The sequence below is a fragment of the Cryptomeria japonica genome, chromosome 3 (genome assembly GCF_030272615.1).
Source record: "Cryptomeria japonica chromosome 3, Sugi_1.0, whole genome shotgun sequence".
Lineage (NCBI taxonomy): Eukaryota > Viridiplantae > Streptophyta > Pinopsida > Cupressales > Cupressaceae > Cryptomeria > Cryptomeria japonica.
The window spans coordinates 736,331,035-736,350,157 of NC_081407.1; the positions used below are offsets into that span (position 1 = coordinate 736,331,035).

General features: G+C 36.8%; 1 protein-coding gene across 3 annotated transcripts in view; it reads left to right on the plus strand.

The window, feature by feature from the left end:
• The window catches only part of LOC131074913 (uncharacterized), a 305,681-nt gene that overhangs the window by 153,857 nt on the left and 132,701 nt on the right, over positions 1 to 19,123 (plus strand). For 2 of the 3 annotated variants that reach the window (XM_059218550.1, XM_059218551.1), the window contains 4 exons: positions 6,202 to 6,260; positions 6,394 to 6,496; positions 17,849 to 18,040; positions 18,159 to 18,272. In XM_059218550.1, coding sequence (XP_059074533.1) covers positions 6,202 to 6,260; positions 6,394 to 6,496; positions 17,849 to 18,040; positions 18,159 to 18,272 — 468 coding nt within the window. The remainder of the gene's footprint in view (positions 1 to 6,201; positions 6,261 to 6,393; positions 6,497 to 17,848; positions 18,041 to 18,158; positions 18,273 to 19,123) is intronic. The other variant, XM_059218552.1, reaches the window with a different exon arrangement.

Below are 19,123 nucleotides of genomic sequence, written 5' to 3' on the forward strand. Positions count from 1 at the left end.
AAATCCTATCCTTCCCTTGTATCCTTGGCAACCCTGTTATGAAATCCATAGAAATACTCTCCCACTTTTGATTAGGAATAGGTAGTGGTTGAAGCAATCCAGCTGGGTGGGTAAGTTCAGTTTTGTTGCGTTGACATGTTAAGCATTCTTGGACATATTTTTGGATATCCCTCTTTTGGTTCCTCCATGCATATCGTTCCCTAATATGCTTATATGTTTTGTAGTATCCTGGGTGTCCTGCAAGGGGGTTATCATGAAATTCTTTGAGAATTTTGTCTTTGAATTTTGTCTGAGGGGTCAAGTATATCCTCCCTTTATACAAAATGAGGTCTCCTTTAATCCTGAAATCTTCATTGGGTAGATTCCCGGCTAAAATTTCCTTTGTCTGGGGATCCTGGTCATATTCATTGAGGATCTCTTCCCTCCAGTCTTTTGAGATACTGGTAATGGTGTTGATATGAGCTCTCCTGGATAGTGCATCTGCTGCCCCGTTGTTCACCCCTTTCACATATTCTATATCAAAATGGTAGGCTTGTATTCTACTCACCCATTTTTGTTGCCTGTCATTTAGATCCTTTTGGCTCAAAAAGAAGCGTAGATTGTTATGATCAGTCTTTACACCAAACCTACCACAGACCAGGTATTGGCGAAATTTAGCCAACGCGTGCATTATGGCCAGCATCTCCTTGTCATAGACAGAGTAGTGTCTTTCTGCGTCGGTGAGTTTTTGGCTCTCAAAAGCTATGGGATGTTTCTTTTGCATAAGTACGGCCCCAATTCCTTCCCCTGATGCATCACACTGTAGTTCAAAAGGAATAGAGAAATCAGGAATGGCCAATACTGGGCAAGAGCTCATGGTTATCTTAAGTTGTTCAAAGGCCCCTTGGGCTTGGTCATTCCATGCGAAAGCCCCTTTCTTAGTTAGGTCGGTGAGGGGTGCTGCAATCTTGGAGAACCCCTTTACAAAGCGCCTATAGTAGCTGCATAGCCCCACAAATCCCCTTAATTGGGTTAAGGTTCTAGGGGTGGGCCATTCCTTGATGGCTTTGATCTTTTCTTCGTCCACACTTACTCCTGCCTCACTAATTTTGTGTCCTAAGTAAATGATTTCTCTCATCCCAAATTCACACTTGGAGGCTTTAGCGTACAATGATTTTGACTCAAGAATATTCAATACCTCTTCGATGTGCAGGAGATGCTCTTCCCATGTTTTGCTGTAAATGAGTATATCATCAAAGAATATTAGAAGGAACTTCCTCAATTGTTGTCTGAATGTATGATTCATGCATGACTGAAAAGTGGCCGCGGCGTTAGTGAGACCAAATGGCATAACCAGGAACTCGAAATGTCCATAGTGACATCTGAATGCTGTTTTGGGAATATCCTCTTCCCTCATTCGGATCTGATGATACCCTGACCTTAGATCGATCTTGGAGAAGTATTTTGCTCCATGGAGTTCATCCATTAGTTCATCGATCCTCGGAATTGGGTATCTATTTTTTATAGTCTTTTTATTCAAGGCTCGGTAATCTATGCACATTCTCAGTGTCCCATCTTTTTTTTTGACCAATACTACTGACGAGGCAAAAGGGCTGCTGCTGGGTTGGATGTGTCCCATTTCTAATAACTCTTTTATGGTTTTTTCAATCTCCTCTTTGAACTTGTGGGGTTGGCGGTAAGGAGTGGTAATGATAGGTTTTGCTCCGTCCTCTAATTCAATGGAGTGCTCAAATCCCCTTTTTGGGGGTAATCTCGGGGGAATATCCTTGAAGACCTTTTGTGTCTTCTCAGGATAGGTTGTATATCATTTTGAATGATCTGGTCTTCGGTTGGAGATTTATCCAAGACCGCGCATTGTGCGACCCACTCTCCTTGATCGTGTCTAAGAATTTTCTCCATTTTGTTGCATGATACTATTTTTGGAGAGCCGTCAGGAATTCCCTTCAATATTATTTCTCTCCCTTCATGTTGGAAGCATATCTCCCGATTTGGACTATCCATGGTAAATCGTCCCAACGAGTTTATCCATGGCATGCCCAAAATCATGTCATTCTCCAGGTTTACCACAAAGAAGTTTCTTGTGATGGTATGTCCTCCCAGGGTGACTTCCAATTGGGGTATAACTTTAGTGCATTTGTCTATGACTCCGTTGCCCATGATCACTTCAAAACCTCCAAACTCTTGGGTTTTTAGTCTTCTCTTTGCTGCTAAATGTTTGCTAATAAAATCATGTGAAGCTCCGGTGTCTACTAATGCGATTACTTTCTGTCCCTTGATAATCCCTTTGAGTTTGAAACATCTATTCTCATTTCCTTGAGTGATGACTGCCAGGGTACTGGGTATGTTGTTTTCAAACCTGGTTCTTTTATAGGGTCTTCCTTCATCCTGTATTTCCTCGATGTTATTTAACTGTCCTCTTTTACACTCATGGCCTCTCACCCATGGGGTCTTGCATTTGAAACATAGCCCTTTCTCCCTAAGTTCATCTCTTTCCTTGCATTGGTGATTATAACTCCAGGGTTTTTTGCACAAGTGACAAGGGTTTTCCTGGCGGTCCCTCTGGGGTCCCTCATTCCTATGCGGAGTTTTGGTTGAGGTATTCTTGGGGGCACTAAATTCAACCATCCTAGTTTTCTTACTGGCTTCCCCTAAGTTTTGTGGTTCCAGGGGTTTAACAAAATTCCTAATGGGGTCCTTCAGGCCTTCTAAGAACATGTAGGTAAGTCTTTTCTGGGATAGGTCGGGGACCATTACTGACAAGTTTTGGAATTGATCTATATAATCTTCAATGGTCCCTGCTTGCTTAAGGTGTGTTAGCTCTTGGAAGTACCATTCGGAGTCTTTTTGGTCGAAACGGCTGATGAGCCTTTGGGTAAACTCATTGTAAGTGGAGACATTTTTATGTCCTAGGGTGATGAGACCGTTATGCCACCAATTATGGGCAATTCTGGTTAAGTGTAGTATGGCAAATTTTATGGCATCTCCTTCGATCATGGGACTGTATGAAAGGTACGTGTCTAGTCTTTGTACCCAGGCTTGAGCAACATCCTTCCCTGATCCGTCAAAACAGGGTAGGGACATTTTGTTGACTTTAGCTCTGAGGTCTTTACCCATGGGTTTCTTTTTCCTACTTTCATTAGTCTTGGACTCACAGAAGTCCCTGAAGGATACCACCCTCTGAACTTCTGGTTCCAATCTAGCATAAATTTGGGCGATTTCTTCTACCCCAAGTGTGGCTGGTTCCTCCTCCTCCCTCTCATGTTCTTCCCTAGGGAGAAATTCGGGAATTGTTTGCCTAGAACTTTGAGGTGATCGTTCGTTGTCTGTGTGATTAGAGTGTGTTTCTCTTCTAGGGTTTGTCATATCTCTACTGTTGCTGTTGGTGCTTTGGAGGATTAACTGGTTCATCCTTTCAAACTTCTCATTGGTTTGTTCCATGAAGATCTGGAACTGTTTGGCCAATTGATCAGCCATCGCTTTTGCTCCTTTCTTCCTCTAATAGGTGATCATAAACTAAGAACCTTTCCCACAGGATGGCAGGATTATGCTCTGATACCACTGTAATGTCCCTACTAGTTAGAGATCATTAACCTGCAAAACAGATTGTTAGAACACAACATATATATATATATATATATATATATATATATATAAACCATTTTAATTCACAATCTATATTTAACACTTAATTAGCATGATCATAATTTTTATCTAAAAAAGGATACGAATTCCATACGAAAGTATGTCCTTAGGCGGCTATGAAGCTCGCCTTCTTGGAACCCCTTGGTTCCAAGCCCTTCAGGAAATCAAAGTTGAGTTCGAATCCTGTCTTGGGTGTAACCTCTTACACCCAAGCCCTTCAAGGAAGACCCTTGTCTATTCCTTGCCTTGGGTGATGCCTTCATCATCCAAGTCCTCAGAGGGGACCGGCCAGATCCGTCTCTTCTTAGTTGGTGTTTAATCAACTAAGCCCTATATATGCATATCAACCTTTAGTATATACTGCCCTAGGGTTTGTCAAAAACCCTTCCTTAGACTAAGGGAGTTTCCTCCCTATAGCCTCCCTCATGTGAATACCTTTACATTTCATTTGCTTCATTATTACAATTTCTATATAACCTTATGTACATAGCCCTGAATTCACATATATTATATATTTATAAAAATGTTCATTACCATTATCCTTTTATATTCTTTAACATGTATTTCTACTATCCTGATTTGTATTCGTTATTAACATTCCCTAATATTTAATAACCCTTCCTTACATATGCCTACAATAAGTTCCCATTTAACTTTACTAAATTACTCCTATATTCCTCCCTACACATACTACATGTCATTGCCTATATATATCTGTTAATACATTTATACCTTCTCTATATCCCTGGATATATATATACTATCCTACCTATTTATACCTTTATGTTTATTTATATGTTAATTATTCTTATTACCTATTTTATACAAGTAGACCCCTTACCTGTCTGACCGCAGTGCCTCCTCTTTCCCTTCACCCGTATCTGCGCTCTCTCCTTCCTACCTGCGTTTTCGACAGCCTGCATTTGGTGGGTTAAATACCCTCCCGTGGGAACAGGGTGACGGTTTGCAGCCTAAGCTGCGGCTACCGTCACACCATTTCCCTTCCAAAGGAAGGGTTGTGGCGGTAGACGCAGCCTGGGCTGCGTTTCCCGTCCCACCGCTTTCCGCGCGAGGGGGGGGGGGGGGTGTGGGTCTTATACCATGCACTTTATTAAAGTGCGTAACATGAATAATAATAGTCTTTCGAACTATTAAGTGCATCAAATATATATTGAATAATAATCATTAAATATATTAAATGAATTAATAATAATTATTTAATTTCTTAATCCTATATTTAAATATTAATATACCTTAAACTTTTAATCAAATTAAATTAATTAAATATCAATGTTAACATTATTACCTCATTTGATAATTGATTTTGTCTTTTATTTATTTATATTTTTTCAAAAGCAACCTTACATTATGCGATGCGATGGGAATATCACACTATGACTCTATTTCGCGACCCTTGCAAGGGGCATTGCACGTCGACCTCGCTAGGGGATTAACTCAGACAACTCCGCCTACCGCCATCCCACCACCACCCTACCACTATTCTACCACCATCTCCTCACCACCCCCAAATCTATGTCCTTGGCCCCCATGTTACCCTATCCCAAAACTTTGTGGAACATAAATAATTATAGTGATCCTAAGAAAATGTATGGAAAGAAAAAGGATCTATTGTTTTTCTATCGTATTTGACTATCAATAGTTTGCATTTATAAAGAAAGGATGTTATATTCTCTATTTTTGGATTTGGCCAGATTTTGTTTAAATTTGGCGGATCTAGATTTTTTTGATTAGCTAGATTGGTTTGATTTCATCTTTTTGAAAATTTTTGGTTGTGAAATTTTTTTTGGTCTTGCAAACAAACCAAAATTTTCAAATTTGGTAACTATGGTTGTATTCATAATCTAAGAGGCTTATCCTTGACAACTAAAGAAAAAGCCCATTCCTTATGAAATTATCTTTGCTTTTTGTATATTAAATATAACTAAAATGAAATTAGACATTCTTCAAATTACTAGGGGAGGCTATCTTGTAAGAATGTTAGCATTTTAATTTGGACCTTTCAATGTGGCACAAAACAAAATAGTTGTGTGATGGGGACGCATGCCCCTGAAAATCCCTCTATTTTCAGGATGCAGATGTTTTTGGGATGTAAGGACTTGGGGGATGGCCATCATTGTTCCACAACCTCAGCTTCAAGTTTATGCATGTTTCAAGGACATCCCCTTCAAGGAGGGGACATTTTTGGGATGTCTGGCTAGTTTGAGGATGGCTTTGGGACTTTGGGACATCCTTGGGACTCCTAGGAGTGTTTCAAGACTCAAATTCATATCACACATACACTTACCACACCCACATATGCACATGCACATACATCTTTACAGTTGTGTCATTTGTTTCCTTAATTCTGGAAAGATCTGTTTGCAAGTTTAAAAAAAATCAATTTCAGTATCTATTATGTCATTTCAATATTCTAAGATTTATAAATCATTCATCTCTTATAACTCTGCAAATATTGTTTGTCATAATTTTGATGTAAATAAATTAATAATCTTTGAGAGCTACTTGGCATCATGTATTTTGCTTGTTTTTGATTGGCAGGTTCTTAGGTCTCTGAATGATTTTGAAAGTATTGAAGCTCGGGTTTTATCCAAGGCTGAGTAAGGAACTTCTGCCAGTCCTAGTAATGTTTGAAGTTTTGAAAATTGAATGGCTTCTATTGATCACTTTAACTGCAAGAAATAGATTATCTGTTTCTCAAAGAAATCCTGTAATTTGTTGGCTGTTGAATAGGTACATTTTTTCAAATCGCAGAAGAGTATCCATCGAAGCAAATTGTCAGAACGCAAATTTTATTTTTCCTTGGTATCATCCAAATTGCGGTTGGTCAAAGATGGTACTTTTTGTTTCTTTTTTGATTTTTCTCTTTTCACTATACTTATGACTTTTTCTATTCCTTGAATATCATTGAAAGAATGTAATAACCCTAGGTTTTTTCTGAAAATTTTTCAAATTGAAATGAAATACAATGTAGTGTCCAAGTCACTTTCTGATCACTCAGTTCTCAAGATGGGCAAGTTGAGAGCATATGGTGAAGAAGACCACACAACTATCTAGAAGGCAACAACTGAAAGTAAATGCATTAGGTGGCAAACCAACCAATCTCACTTTTTCAGTGGAGTACTATGCAACTTGAAAGGAAAGAACACTTCATGCTTATTCAACAAACTGTAGAATACAATAAGAACAGGTACTTGACACTTAATCAATGGAGTGCAATTACAGAGCACAAGCACTTCTCGCTTATTATTTATTAAGTGGAGTGCAATTACAAACTTTTACTTATTTAGTGGGTAAACAAATTCAGAACTTTACACTTGTTCCGTGTGTTGAGTAAGTACAATACTTTCTACTTATTCAGTGGGATGAGCAAATTTATCAAAGTGCAAATAAGCAAACAGTGGCAGTACTACTGTCCAAGGCATTACAATGTCAGCTCACATGCATTACAATATCAAATGGAAGTGCAATTGCTGATATTAGAATGAGACTGCTGCAAGAACTCCAAATAAAACCAAATAACATGAAATAACTAACTTCACTAATAAACAACAGCTTGATACCTTGATTGAATGTTGATGTATGCTAGTGCAGGTCTGAAGGCGCTCTACTGCTGCTGTGTTTACTGTCAAATTAGACTGTAATACATGTTGTTAATGCTCAGGGAATGCAAAAGGGAAACATAACACATACCCAACTAACAACTGGAAAGACACCACCAATCTCAATACTCTTGACAAATCACTGGAAATGACTCCATATAACGTTGGTTAGCAATATCAAATGCGTGTATGTCTAAAAATGAACAATCAACTGGTACAGTAGGTATGGAAGACTGTAGGACCCCTTTTAGAGCATGTCAACATCAAAAGTTCAACTCAGAAATGATGAGATTATCCTCCAACAAGCTGGACGCCATCAAACAACATGAGAAACCTCCAAAAGTGGAGCGCTCCAGTCATAGAACTCACACGCATCCCTCGCAAGAACATTACAACAGTGGTATGGCCCATACACATGCCCAATCTTCTCCTTAAAGCTTGTATGGCTTGCAGAAATATCTCTAACAGCAGCACAAGATAAGGTGAAATATAGCAAAAAGTGCAAACAAGAAAATACCCGAAAAGCATGGCTTGTAAAGAGGAGTACGACCAACTTAGAAGTGTAATACCTGCTCTGGAAATGGTACAGCCAATAGCAATATCTTTCCAAAGTTCTTCAAAACTTCATCAAAAAACTCCTCACAATTGACACCAAAATATTAGACTATCATAATATGTCAAATTGGGCCATCTTCAATCAATCCACCGGAAACTACACTTGCAGGCACGCTAGTGATTTCTGGATCACTCTAACCAGCGAGGGGAGTTTTCATCCCCGAAACTAGTATTTGAGGGGGTTTTCATCCTCAAGAAATTTACAAAATAACATAGGTTCTCTCAACTCAGAGAAAATATCAAATCATGTCAAACCTTTCAAATGAGCTCTCATCCACCTTTTAAAAATTCTCTGGAAGAAAAATATTAATAATAAAATATAATAATTCCTTTTTCTTCCACAAAGTTGTTTTTTCAAAATAATTTATTATCCAATTTGTAATAAGATCCCCTTGCGTAGGCATCCCATTTGATGCACAACTTAATGCCTTTTGATTAAATAATCACGCTAGTTGTCTTTTTAATATTTTCACCATCAATAATTATTTAATAACTTAAAAATATCTAAGTTTAGGAAAGTATCAAATTGACACAACTATGCAATTTCGATCATACCAAAATGATCCTGAAGTTTTAGGACAATGATATGAAGCAATTGGGTAACTTTCTAAAAATAGAAAACTTCTCCAAGATGTTTGATAGCTCCCTAAAGGTCAGAAATCAATTCTGAAAGTATCACAAGGCTCACAAAAACCAACTGAGCTAATACCAACAACTACTCTGCAACACTCATCTTGTGCTATCCGAGAACTTTGGAGTTCTCTCTTACTCATGAATTAGCCTGTAATGCCCGCCAAAAATATACTATCATGCTAATAGAGATAATTTTGTTTTAAAAACATCACTTAATGCAACATATTCAACTAACTTCTCATATGCATTTAACATTCATTTACATGATATACACATATCTATCATGAACATAAACATAAAAGCACTATATGCAAGCGGATATATACACAACTCTATAATTAATCTTCCCTAGGGTACCTCAATATCATTACTTACAACCTCATCAAGATCAATCCATATAAACGTAACATCATATTTACTACCATGATCCAATGCATTATAACTCAACCAACCTTTCTCCTTTCATGCATACATAAAATACCTCACTAGTCTATCTATCATGAATAGATCCATTAATAATGCAAATCCCATTAAACCCCTAGGATTCATTTTAAAGCACCAAATCCAAATGTTCCTAATCCCAGTGGTCTAGACCCCGGCTCCACAACACAAGGAATCCTAGCAGTCCATTCCTCATGACCTCGACAGACTCATGGAAGCCTACTTTCCCTAATCATGCTCCTAGGCCTTAGGGTAGCATACACCACAATAAAAGAACAAGGGCTCTCAATGCAACATGACCTGGATAACCAAGGTCCCAAAACAAGATAATCATAGTGAATAGAAACCAATGCCACTGCCACATTATTCAGCCTTATAACAGCCAATAATCACAAAACCAAGTATAATCCAGAGATACCAACATCACAGCAAGGCATAATTCATCTTGCTTAAAAATGTCAAAGGCAGCCATTTTTATTAAAAGTCAAAAATTCAAAATTCAATAAAATCAATGTCACAGTCCCGGATCACCTTAGGACACTTAAACAGACCCTACCGCTAGACAGACCCAAAAAAAAACCATAACAGTAAACTCAGAAAAGACCCAGAAAGCCAAAACTGTCTCAGGGTACAAATACAACAGATTAGCGAATCTGTCAATTATTTTAGCGCATATAACAAACTCTCTAGTGTTAATGTTTTAGCAACACAGAAATCTTAAACAAGATACACAGAATTTATCCTGGGAAAACCCTTCACCTGAGGGTGAAAAACCCAACCCACCCAAAAATGAACTTTATTATATCTCTGAAAATGAATACAGTTGATGATAGTTTCTGATTACTTTCAATTACAATAGGATAAAACTGATTCTCTACAAATCAACCAAAACGATGAAGTCAAATGATACATCTCATAAACAATCTATAAACCTTCATAAGACTGAAATCTCTGATCACAGAAAACAGATAATATATCTGATCTGACAGACTACATTCACCATCTTCTCGATTTTTTTATTTTTTTAAAGACAAATGAGAGAAGCCAATAATATATGTATCGGAAATGCCAGTGAAGAGACACATGAAAGAAGAGGGAAAGGCACATATAGTTACATCTGCACCGACAACCACATAAATACCGACAACCACAACAACATGAAGAGTCAGCGACAACCACCCAAGGCGATCAAGGCAAGAAAACGGAAGCTAATGAATCGAAACAAGAAGAGATAAATATTGCATTGAGGATCTTTATCGCAGCTATATCTTCAACATGTAGCGCTTCTGATAGGTATCTCAGCGCATATACATGACTAATTAGTAATAGAATATTAAAATAATGTTAATTTTAGTATTAATGCTCAATAGTGTATATTCTATTTTGGTTAGATCGTCTTCGATCTTCTCAGCAGTTTCTTATTAGAAACTTGCTATTCTTGTAAATATCCTTGTATTATTTATGAGCGTCTTGCTCATTCTGATATTCAATCAATTCTTTGAAATCCATTGCGTGTCTCGCACTGTTTTATGGTATCAGAGCTTAAATAAAGGATTTGTGAATTCTTTTCCAAGATTTTTCGGGCCTCTTAGTTTTGCTGCAGATTTTCGAAAAAATTGTGTTCAAAAGTTCGTTTTGGACTGTGTTTATGCCGTGTAACGGGATTCTTCCTGTTCGAGTCTATTTAGCGAGGGTTTTCGGCATTTTTCGGTGCAGTACAGAACCGCCATTTTTTTCTGCAACCTGCAACTTGGTCAAACCTGCGTTTTTTGACTTTCGGCTAGGGTTTTGACCCTCCAGATTCAGTCAAAAAAATTTTCTGAGTACAGATTCGTGGTGGGTTTTTCGCGATCTCAACTGGGTCGTCGTCAGAATTTTCTGGGTGCCTCGATTTTCAAGCCAGCGGATCCAAATTCCGACAACAGATTCTTTCTGGGTTTTTCACAAGGATTTCTGGGTTGTCTTCAGATTTTTCTGGGTCAGCCAGGAATTTTTTTTGGGGAAACGTGCAAATGGCTTCTCTCACCAACCTGATGTTAGAAGGCAGTCAACGCTTTAATGGCCACAATTACAACATCTAGAAACAGCGAATGTTGACCATTTTTGAATATAGGCGTCTTGACCAGCTTATTTTGGGAAAAGAGCTCAGTCCTGGTACACCTGGTGCAAATCAAGATAAGTTTGATGAACGCAATCGGGAGGCAGTTATACTTCTCAAACTCTCAGTGACTGATGATCAGTTACCGCAGATTCCTTCCGGCAAGACAGCTTCTAACATCTGGAAGCATCTAAAGGAATTGCATGAGACATCCGACAAGAGCCGAGCATTCTTTCTAAAGAATCAGCTGTTCTCCATTATGATGGACGAATGTATGTCCTTACAGGAACACCTCACGAGGATTAAGGACATTCGAGATCAACTCGAAGCTATTGGTCGGACTATGGAGGAAGAAGACATGGTAGTAATCACTCTGAAAAGTCTTCCGAAATCGTATGAACACTTCATTGAGACCCTCAATATTACTTCCACTAATGTTGATCTGAAGTTTTCAGAATTGTGCACCAAACTTCTACAGCAGGATCGCTGGAAACAACAGTTTGGTAGTGGTACTACATCAGTCTCTTCGGAAAATGCCTTCACAGCTCAATCCTTTCAGAAGGATAAAGGCAAATTTCAGTCCTCTCAGTCTTCTCAGCAGAAAGGCTCTTCTCAGACACAGGATGGAGCTAAGAAGAAGAATGTGTAGTGCAATTACTGTCACAAGTACGGCCATATGATAATACAAGGATATTTACAAGAATAGCACATAGGCCTTAAATAACGACACAAAGAACAAAGAAAACTACACATATACATGAAAATTTAGCGCATACAAGGTTTAGCGCTTGCGAAGCCCAAATCAACGCATTCGCGAAATAACTTGGAAAATGGAAACAATAAAATACGATTCAATTCCAGACAAGCTAAAATCTTATTCACGGCATCAATCCAACTCAAAAGAGACACAAACAACTCTTATAACACAGGAAATATACACAGATACAAAAGCATTAAGTCTCGACATAGCAAATACATTCATATACAGACACTGTGACACTCACGACAATGCCCAGGAAGCAAATCCAAAATCATTTCCGACGAATTACCAGTAAACAAATTTACAACACAATAGTTTTTTCAATTCCATTATGATAATGAAACTATGCAATTAATCTATCAAATATAACCATTTCCCCATTCCTGCAAACAATCTTTCGCAGACAATCTTTCTGGGAAACAAATGCAAAGATGGATAAAATCTCCAACCTGGATTAACGAAGAATGGTAAAATGAAACTTGATGAAGAGCAATCCAAATCACGAACCAACCAAACCAAGTCCAAGCCCCAACAAGCAATCTCCAAAATCCAAATCACAGAAAAAGTCACCCAATAGCCAACCCCCCGACAATCTCAGAATACTCAATATATAGATTATTACTCTAAACTATAGAAAACATGTCAACCGATCATAAAATTGCATAAAAATATATTTCTTACGAACCCTTCCATAAACCAAGATAAAATATATAGAGTATTATTTAAATAACTTACCCAACATACTCATCCAATCATAAAATAGGGTAGGTAAAGAATATAATATTTAATTAATCCCAATAGGATAAAAAGGGAAATAATAACAATAGACAACCAATGATAAAATATATCATGGACACAATTAAATATAAAAGCCCATTAATAAAATAACCAAAGGTATATAAATAAATACCTAAATTAATAAATATCCAATAATCATTAATTCAATAAATAAATAACCTATAACATAAAAACACTTAATTAAATATAAATCCCAATATTAATCTCTCATTAATATTAAATATTAATGTCAAATATTTATTTAATTTATTATAACCTATGTAATTCTATTAATTTAATATAACATTATTAAACTATATAAATCAATTAATTAATTAATAATTAAATTAATAAATAATCATAACACTTCAAAGCAATCCAACATGTTGGTGTTGGAAATAAGCCACACCCGAACCGACGATGGACTTGTCCAAGAGGGGCCAGTAGCTCAGTGGTAGATCACTCCAATAGCGTTGGAAGGTCCTAGGTTCGAGTCCTAGCTGGTCCATGTCTCAACATGGTATCAGAGCCAGGTCCAGGCTAGGAGCCCCAAGCACACGAGAGGTGTGGCTTAAGGGGGGGTGTTGGTGTTGGAAATAAGCCACACTCAGACTGACAATGGACTAGTCCAAGAGGGGCCAGTAGCTCAGTGGTAGAGCACTCTAGCAGCGTTGGAAGGTCCTAGGTTTGAGTCCTAGCTGGTCCATGTCTCAACACAACATAGGGTAACTCAAGAGACCACTTGACGCTAAATAACATCTCACACCAAGACACTGAACTGACAAGGGTAATCAACTTAAACTGAGAGTGTGTAGGAGGAACTCATGTCATCTCCAACAACTTGCCATTGGGATAAAGACACGTTCAGACCTATGAAACCAGGTGGAGTCAATGTCTGGTACCTGCAAACCTGCCACCACCAATACATATACAACAACATATGCAATAACATATATCATGAAATAGGCAGACAAGTGAAGGGAAATCGCAACGTCACATTGTGCTCATAAATGAGTGGTATGACATTGTGCCTATCACAAACGCAGTAGAAGACAGTCGCAACAACCAAACACTATCATAATCATCATCGTATCCAATATAATCATGACATAGGGTTAGTACATCATAAGATATCACCATAAATAAATATAAACCATGCATATAGATGAGTACTTATAGACCATCAAATAAGAATCCATCATCATCATAATCTATGAATATCATCATCCACATGAAATCATAATGTCAAGTGCAAATATAATATGTCTATCATCAATAATGAAGCATTCAAATCATAGGTAAATCCATAAACATCTATCAAAAGCATCACAAAGTAGTCTATGCTATAGCAATATAGTCTATTGATGCACAAAAGGGAAAGATGAATCAGGTAGGGGCACTACATAGCCTACTGGAAAACTCAGAAAATAGGCTAACTATCCACAAACTAATCATGCTCGAGAAGGGGACATTACAAAGAAGTGGCTGAATGGTCCTTTTCTCATCTGTATTTCAAATACGCAAGAAGATGATTTGTAGTACTGACCATACATTTCTTTTTTGTTTTACATGGAAGCTCTTTGTGGAGCATTTTCACATCTTAAATTGGCATAGAACATGTTAAGTCTGAAAAGCACAGAAAATATGGAGAGGAGGGGAGAAGGAGGGGGGCGTGGTTGAATTAGTATTTTAGATTTTTAAAATCATTAAATGCATGAAATCACAAAGAAACTTAACGAGAGCAACCATCAAGATGCCAACACCAAATTTTGTGTGGAAACCCTTTTGGGTAAGAAAACCATGGCATACAATAGTTATCATTCACAAAAATGGGCACCAACCTAGAATACAAAGTGAGCACCAATTCACTGAGAGCACCAACTGAAAAAGATATAGTAAATCCTGAGTCAATTCTAACAAGTTCTCATTAAACCATAAACACCCAAATCATCAGCTTAAGCCATATATTTCAATGTTCCTATTACTTCCAGCACTATAATACTCTTTCTCAGACTTAAATAAAGCTTTTAAAGTATACAGCCATCATGCTCCTTCCTTCAGTATACACCTCTTTGCGAGCTCATGCCCATAAACTTTTCCACTCTGAAACAATAAAAATGACTCACTACACAACAGCCGTTCTCAAAAACACTTAATACATCAGATTTTTCTTAAGAGTCATCCTCCGAGCTGTTTTTAGAAATAACTCCACACATCCTGGACATCAGCAAGGAATACAATCATCTACAGAAAAGGATTTGCATCAACCCCTACTTAAAAACTGTCATAGCTTTCATGAATTTGAACACCCATACACATCACCACAAGCGTTTTTATTTCATCAATCTCTGAAACACAATGTGTGTCTTTTCTATATAGCACACGCACCAATTCATACTCCGTATGAAAATAAGAAGACTTCACCCAGTCACTCTCGATTCTCATCTGTCACTACCATCACCACAAGCATTTTTATTTCATTAATCTCTGAAACACAACGTGTGTCTTTTCTATATAGCACACAAACCAAATCATACTCCATATGAAAATAAGAAGACTTCACCCAGTCACTCTCGATTCTCATCTGTCACTACCATCTTTTTTAGCAGCCCGAATTGTAACATTTTTATTGTTCGATCATGTCATTTTTTAAAAACGACCACTTACAAAAGCAATACGAAGTTCGGCCATTTTTTTTGTTTCTAACACACCCTCTGCTCACATCATTATCAAATTTGGATTCTTTACAACTGTCTAAACCTGCCATGTCCACCAATGCTACTCCATGTAAAACATATATACTCGACGGCAATTCCATTTTTCACAATGGTCATAACAACACAGTCCACGATCTGTATTTCCAGAAATGTTTCTGGAAAAGTAGAAAAACCGTTCACAGCAGTCTTCCATGTTTTCTGTCTTCAGTTCGTGTAAAAAAACTGTGCGATACCATGATATCATACAGCCTCTGCATACGTTTCACATCTCTGCAACAACAAGCAAAGCTTCAACACCAATTTTTATCGCCAAACTTAGCAGGTTATTGAATCAATTCCAGCTTCACGACATAGGGAAAGTTAGCAATTCCAGTTTGCACACTGAGGTTGACTCAAAAAGGACAAAAAAATTGTCACCAAGGAAGCTGCCAAGTAATAAAAACTGCTGAAACTGCCATATTAACTAAATCTGAGCCATCCCATATAGAATTCAAAAAACATCGACCACTTTGAAAATTCAATAAGATGACATGGCATTAAAACTGAGTTGGCATATGAGATGTACACATCGTCAGCTTAAGCTGACATACAGGTTGCTCAAACTGACAGGCAGATAGCTGAAACGAGCAAGCAAGTAGCTGAAACACACAGCCAATTAGCTCAAGTAGGCACCCAAGCAGCTCAAGGAGCTCGACCAAGCAAGTAGACAGCTCAACCAAGAAGACAAGCAGCTCAACTGAACACACAACCATACAACTTGATCATCCACATTGACATTGATGACGAAATCTGCAATGAAGTCATTTTCAAGGAGAATAGTAGTCCTGCAATTTTTTGTGGCCATTCAATTTCCTTCCTGAATGCTAATCCATTTAAGATTCTTATCAGATAACCTGAAACATGAGCATATGTATAGTGACTGATTTTCCTCATAGTAGCCATAATAGTTTTGAGTTTTTTAAATACATTTATACTCGTCTCAACCTTTGTTTCTTTATGAACCTGATCTTGGGCAATCTGCTTTTGTGACTTGAATTGTGTTTTGTGGGATCGTCTTTCTCTGCTATTAGTACTTGGTTAACATTCCCAGGAATGAGTTGTGATTTGAAAGGTTTGATCTTTTGTTTGCTAGACTCATGATGTGTATTTTACCTAGGCACATTAATATTCAGAACCTAGGACATTTTCTTGTAATACTTGAAGTTTTGAAGTTTATAATAATAATTGCTAGTTATGAAGTTTTCTGTTTGAAGGCAGTTGGCCTTCCTTAAGATAAAATGACGTATATTTTTCTTGGTGAAATAGAGTTTTCTTTTTTCCCTCTCTGCCATTTGAGAGAAGAAATGCATGTATGATCCACTGACTAATTAGTTCATATTTCATTATAGTTAGATGTAGAATGATCTTTCACAATATATCAAGTGTCTTGCTTTTCTTGTTGAATATAGTGTGTGATATTCCCATCAGTGACTTAAATAGAAACACAACATGTACAGTTAGGTGATCAAGGGTGGCAGTCTTGATCAACCAAGTAATAAGAATTAGAGGAAATAAGTATAGGAATTATAGGCTAGTTAATTACATAGTTCATCTTCTCCAAAGTATTATAATAAACAAGGGAATGAATGTTCCTCTCAGCAAGAAAAGATAACAGTGCCTCCGTGAAACATAACTACCCAAAGAACCCTTCAAGAATAAATATAATCGAGGTAAACATTCATACCAAAGAAGGATCCGGTCACACTCCTCCAAGAGGAAGTAAGTCTCAATCACGATTAGGTGTTAACAAATACTAATCAAGGAAATCAATTATCAAACTAACCATTTCTTTGGTTAGTTATTCAAACCAATCTAATGAAGGATTGCGATCAAACTAAGGACATATCTCTCAACACTGTGTCTCCTCACATCACAAGCAAAGTATAAGATCAAGTTTGAAACATTCTCAAAGGCATCGTGTATGTTAATCTCTTTTTATGTATATCCTGTGGGATAGCTGGATCTGAGCAAGTGATGTCAAGTCCAGAATCGGTTGTAGAAGGAATACATTCCATATCCGAGAAGGCACCACTTTGATGCAAAGAATTCATATTCATATCAGAAACAGCATCTCCACACTGTTTATATCTTCATAATTATCGTGAAGCATAAAAGGCAAAAGGCCCAATATCGTGGCATATATAACAAATGGATTAATTATCAGACAAGCAGAAATATTCCCAGCACATTTATTCAGTATATATCAGACATTGTTGTATATTTTCATCCATATTGAATTCTGCATTCATATATATTTATATGAGAACTGGCAATTGTTTCTAATATAATCTCCTTACTAAACTCTTATTACAATATATGATCAAGTAAAAAATCAAAATTAGCTAGTTGTTCCGGTTTCCTAAGTTAGCCAAAAACAGGACATTACATAGTGGTATTGATAAATTTATATACATGAATTTCCTGCTCGATACATTGTGTACCACTGCATAAAAGGAAGATATTTTTTTAATTTAAACAATAAGTTCTTTTAACTTCTCATTTGCAGGTTTTTACTGTGGAATCTATGCATTTTGGGTCAGTACTTACAGAACGTGCTACAATGGACAAAGTTGAGCTTGAGAAATTCTTTACCCGAGCTAAGAACTTGACCCTTGATTCCATTTTTGAGGAAGAAGATTATTTGAGGATGCTTCAAACTTTCTATGATCGTTTGCAGATACAATTATCTGGTATTCAGGTAAGAATTTTGTCATTCAGGATTTTCAATTATAATTTCTTCATATTTGATATTGACTTTGAAACCTGTTGTGTTGTAATTATTTTGTGCCTCATCAGTGTGGGTGTGAATATGGCAGGGTAAACTGGAAAGACCCAAGATGTTATCTGATGTCTGTTTTATCAAATCTAATGCATCGGTAACATTTGATACATGCATTATGCAAGATGAGCCCACTATGAAACAGCTGAAAGTAAGGGATGATCATTACATCACATCTTTTGTTTTCTCTATTCTATATGATTTAATGAGAAAGTAAGATGAGTTTGAAGAAAATACTTAAGTTTCTATGGATGTTGTTATTTAAAACGTCATCTTTTCTGGTTTTATAATTATTTCCAGAAGCTTACACAGTGATTGATATGAAGGTAGTGGATAAGATAGACAATAACAAAATAAGCAGTTATTCCCAAATTTTGTTAACATAAGAAATATACATTGATTTTACATCAGTTGTTGATATGAATATATTGGATGAGGTACAATATTTAAGCAAGGAACATGGGAATAGAATTGTACAAGTATAATATGGTGAAATAGAAATCTAATATTAGAGTTGTATGGTTATGTATATGTTCTTGTAATCATATACTTGTAGGAAATATTTCTATACGGTGCTTTTGCTTGTTCATTTGCAATACTTTTTTATACATTTATATAATATATACAACATATAAATTAGTTAGAAGTTGTAGAGTCCCAAAAAAACTTCGCTTTGTCGCATGTAATTTAGAAAGACATCAAATTATGATTTATAATAAATTGAAAGAATCACCATTCTCAAAACAATTATTGTTGTAATAGCCCTTTATTGATCTATTTTCATGCATTATAAAATGTTATATCTGTTATTGTTTGGTATTATGAATAGTTATTTTTTACCCAAATACCTTTATCCATCTCTATTGGTTCTCTTTTTTTCTATCTTCGTCTTTTTGGTCTAATCTAGCACCCAGGGGATTAGGGGACAATGCTCCAAATGAAGATTTAGATATGTTGTATCTGTGTAGAAGCACATTGAGGCAACAGTTCAAATGGAGAACA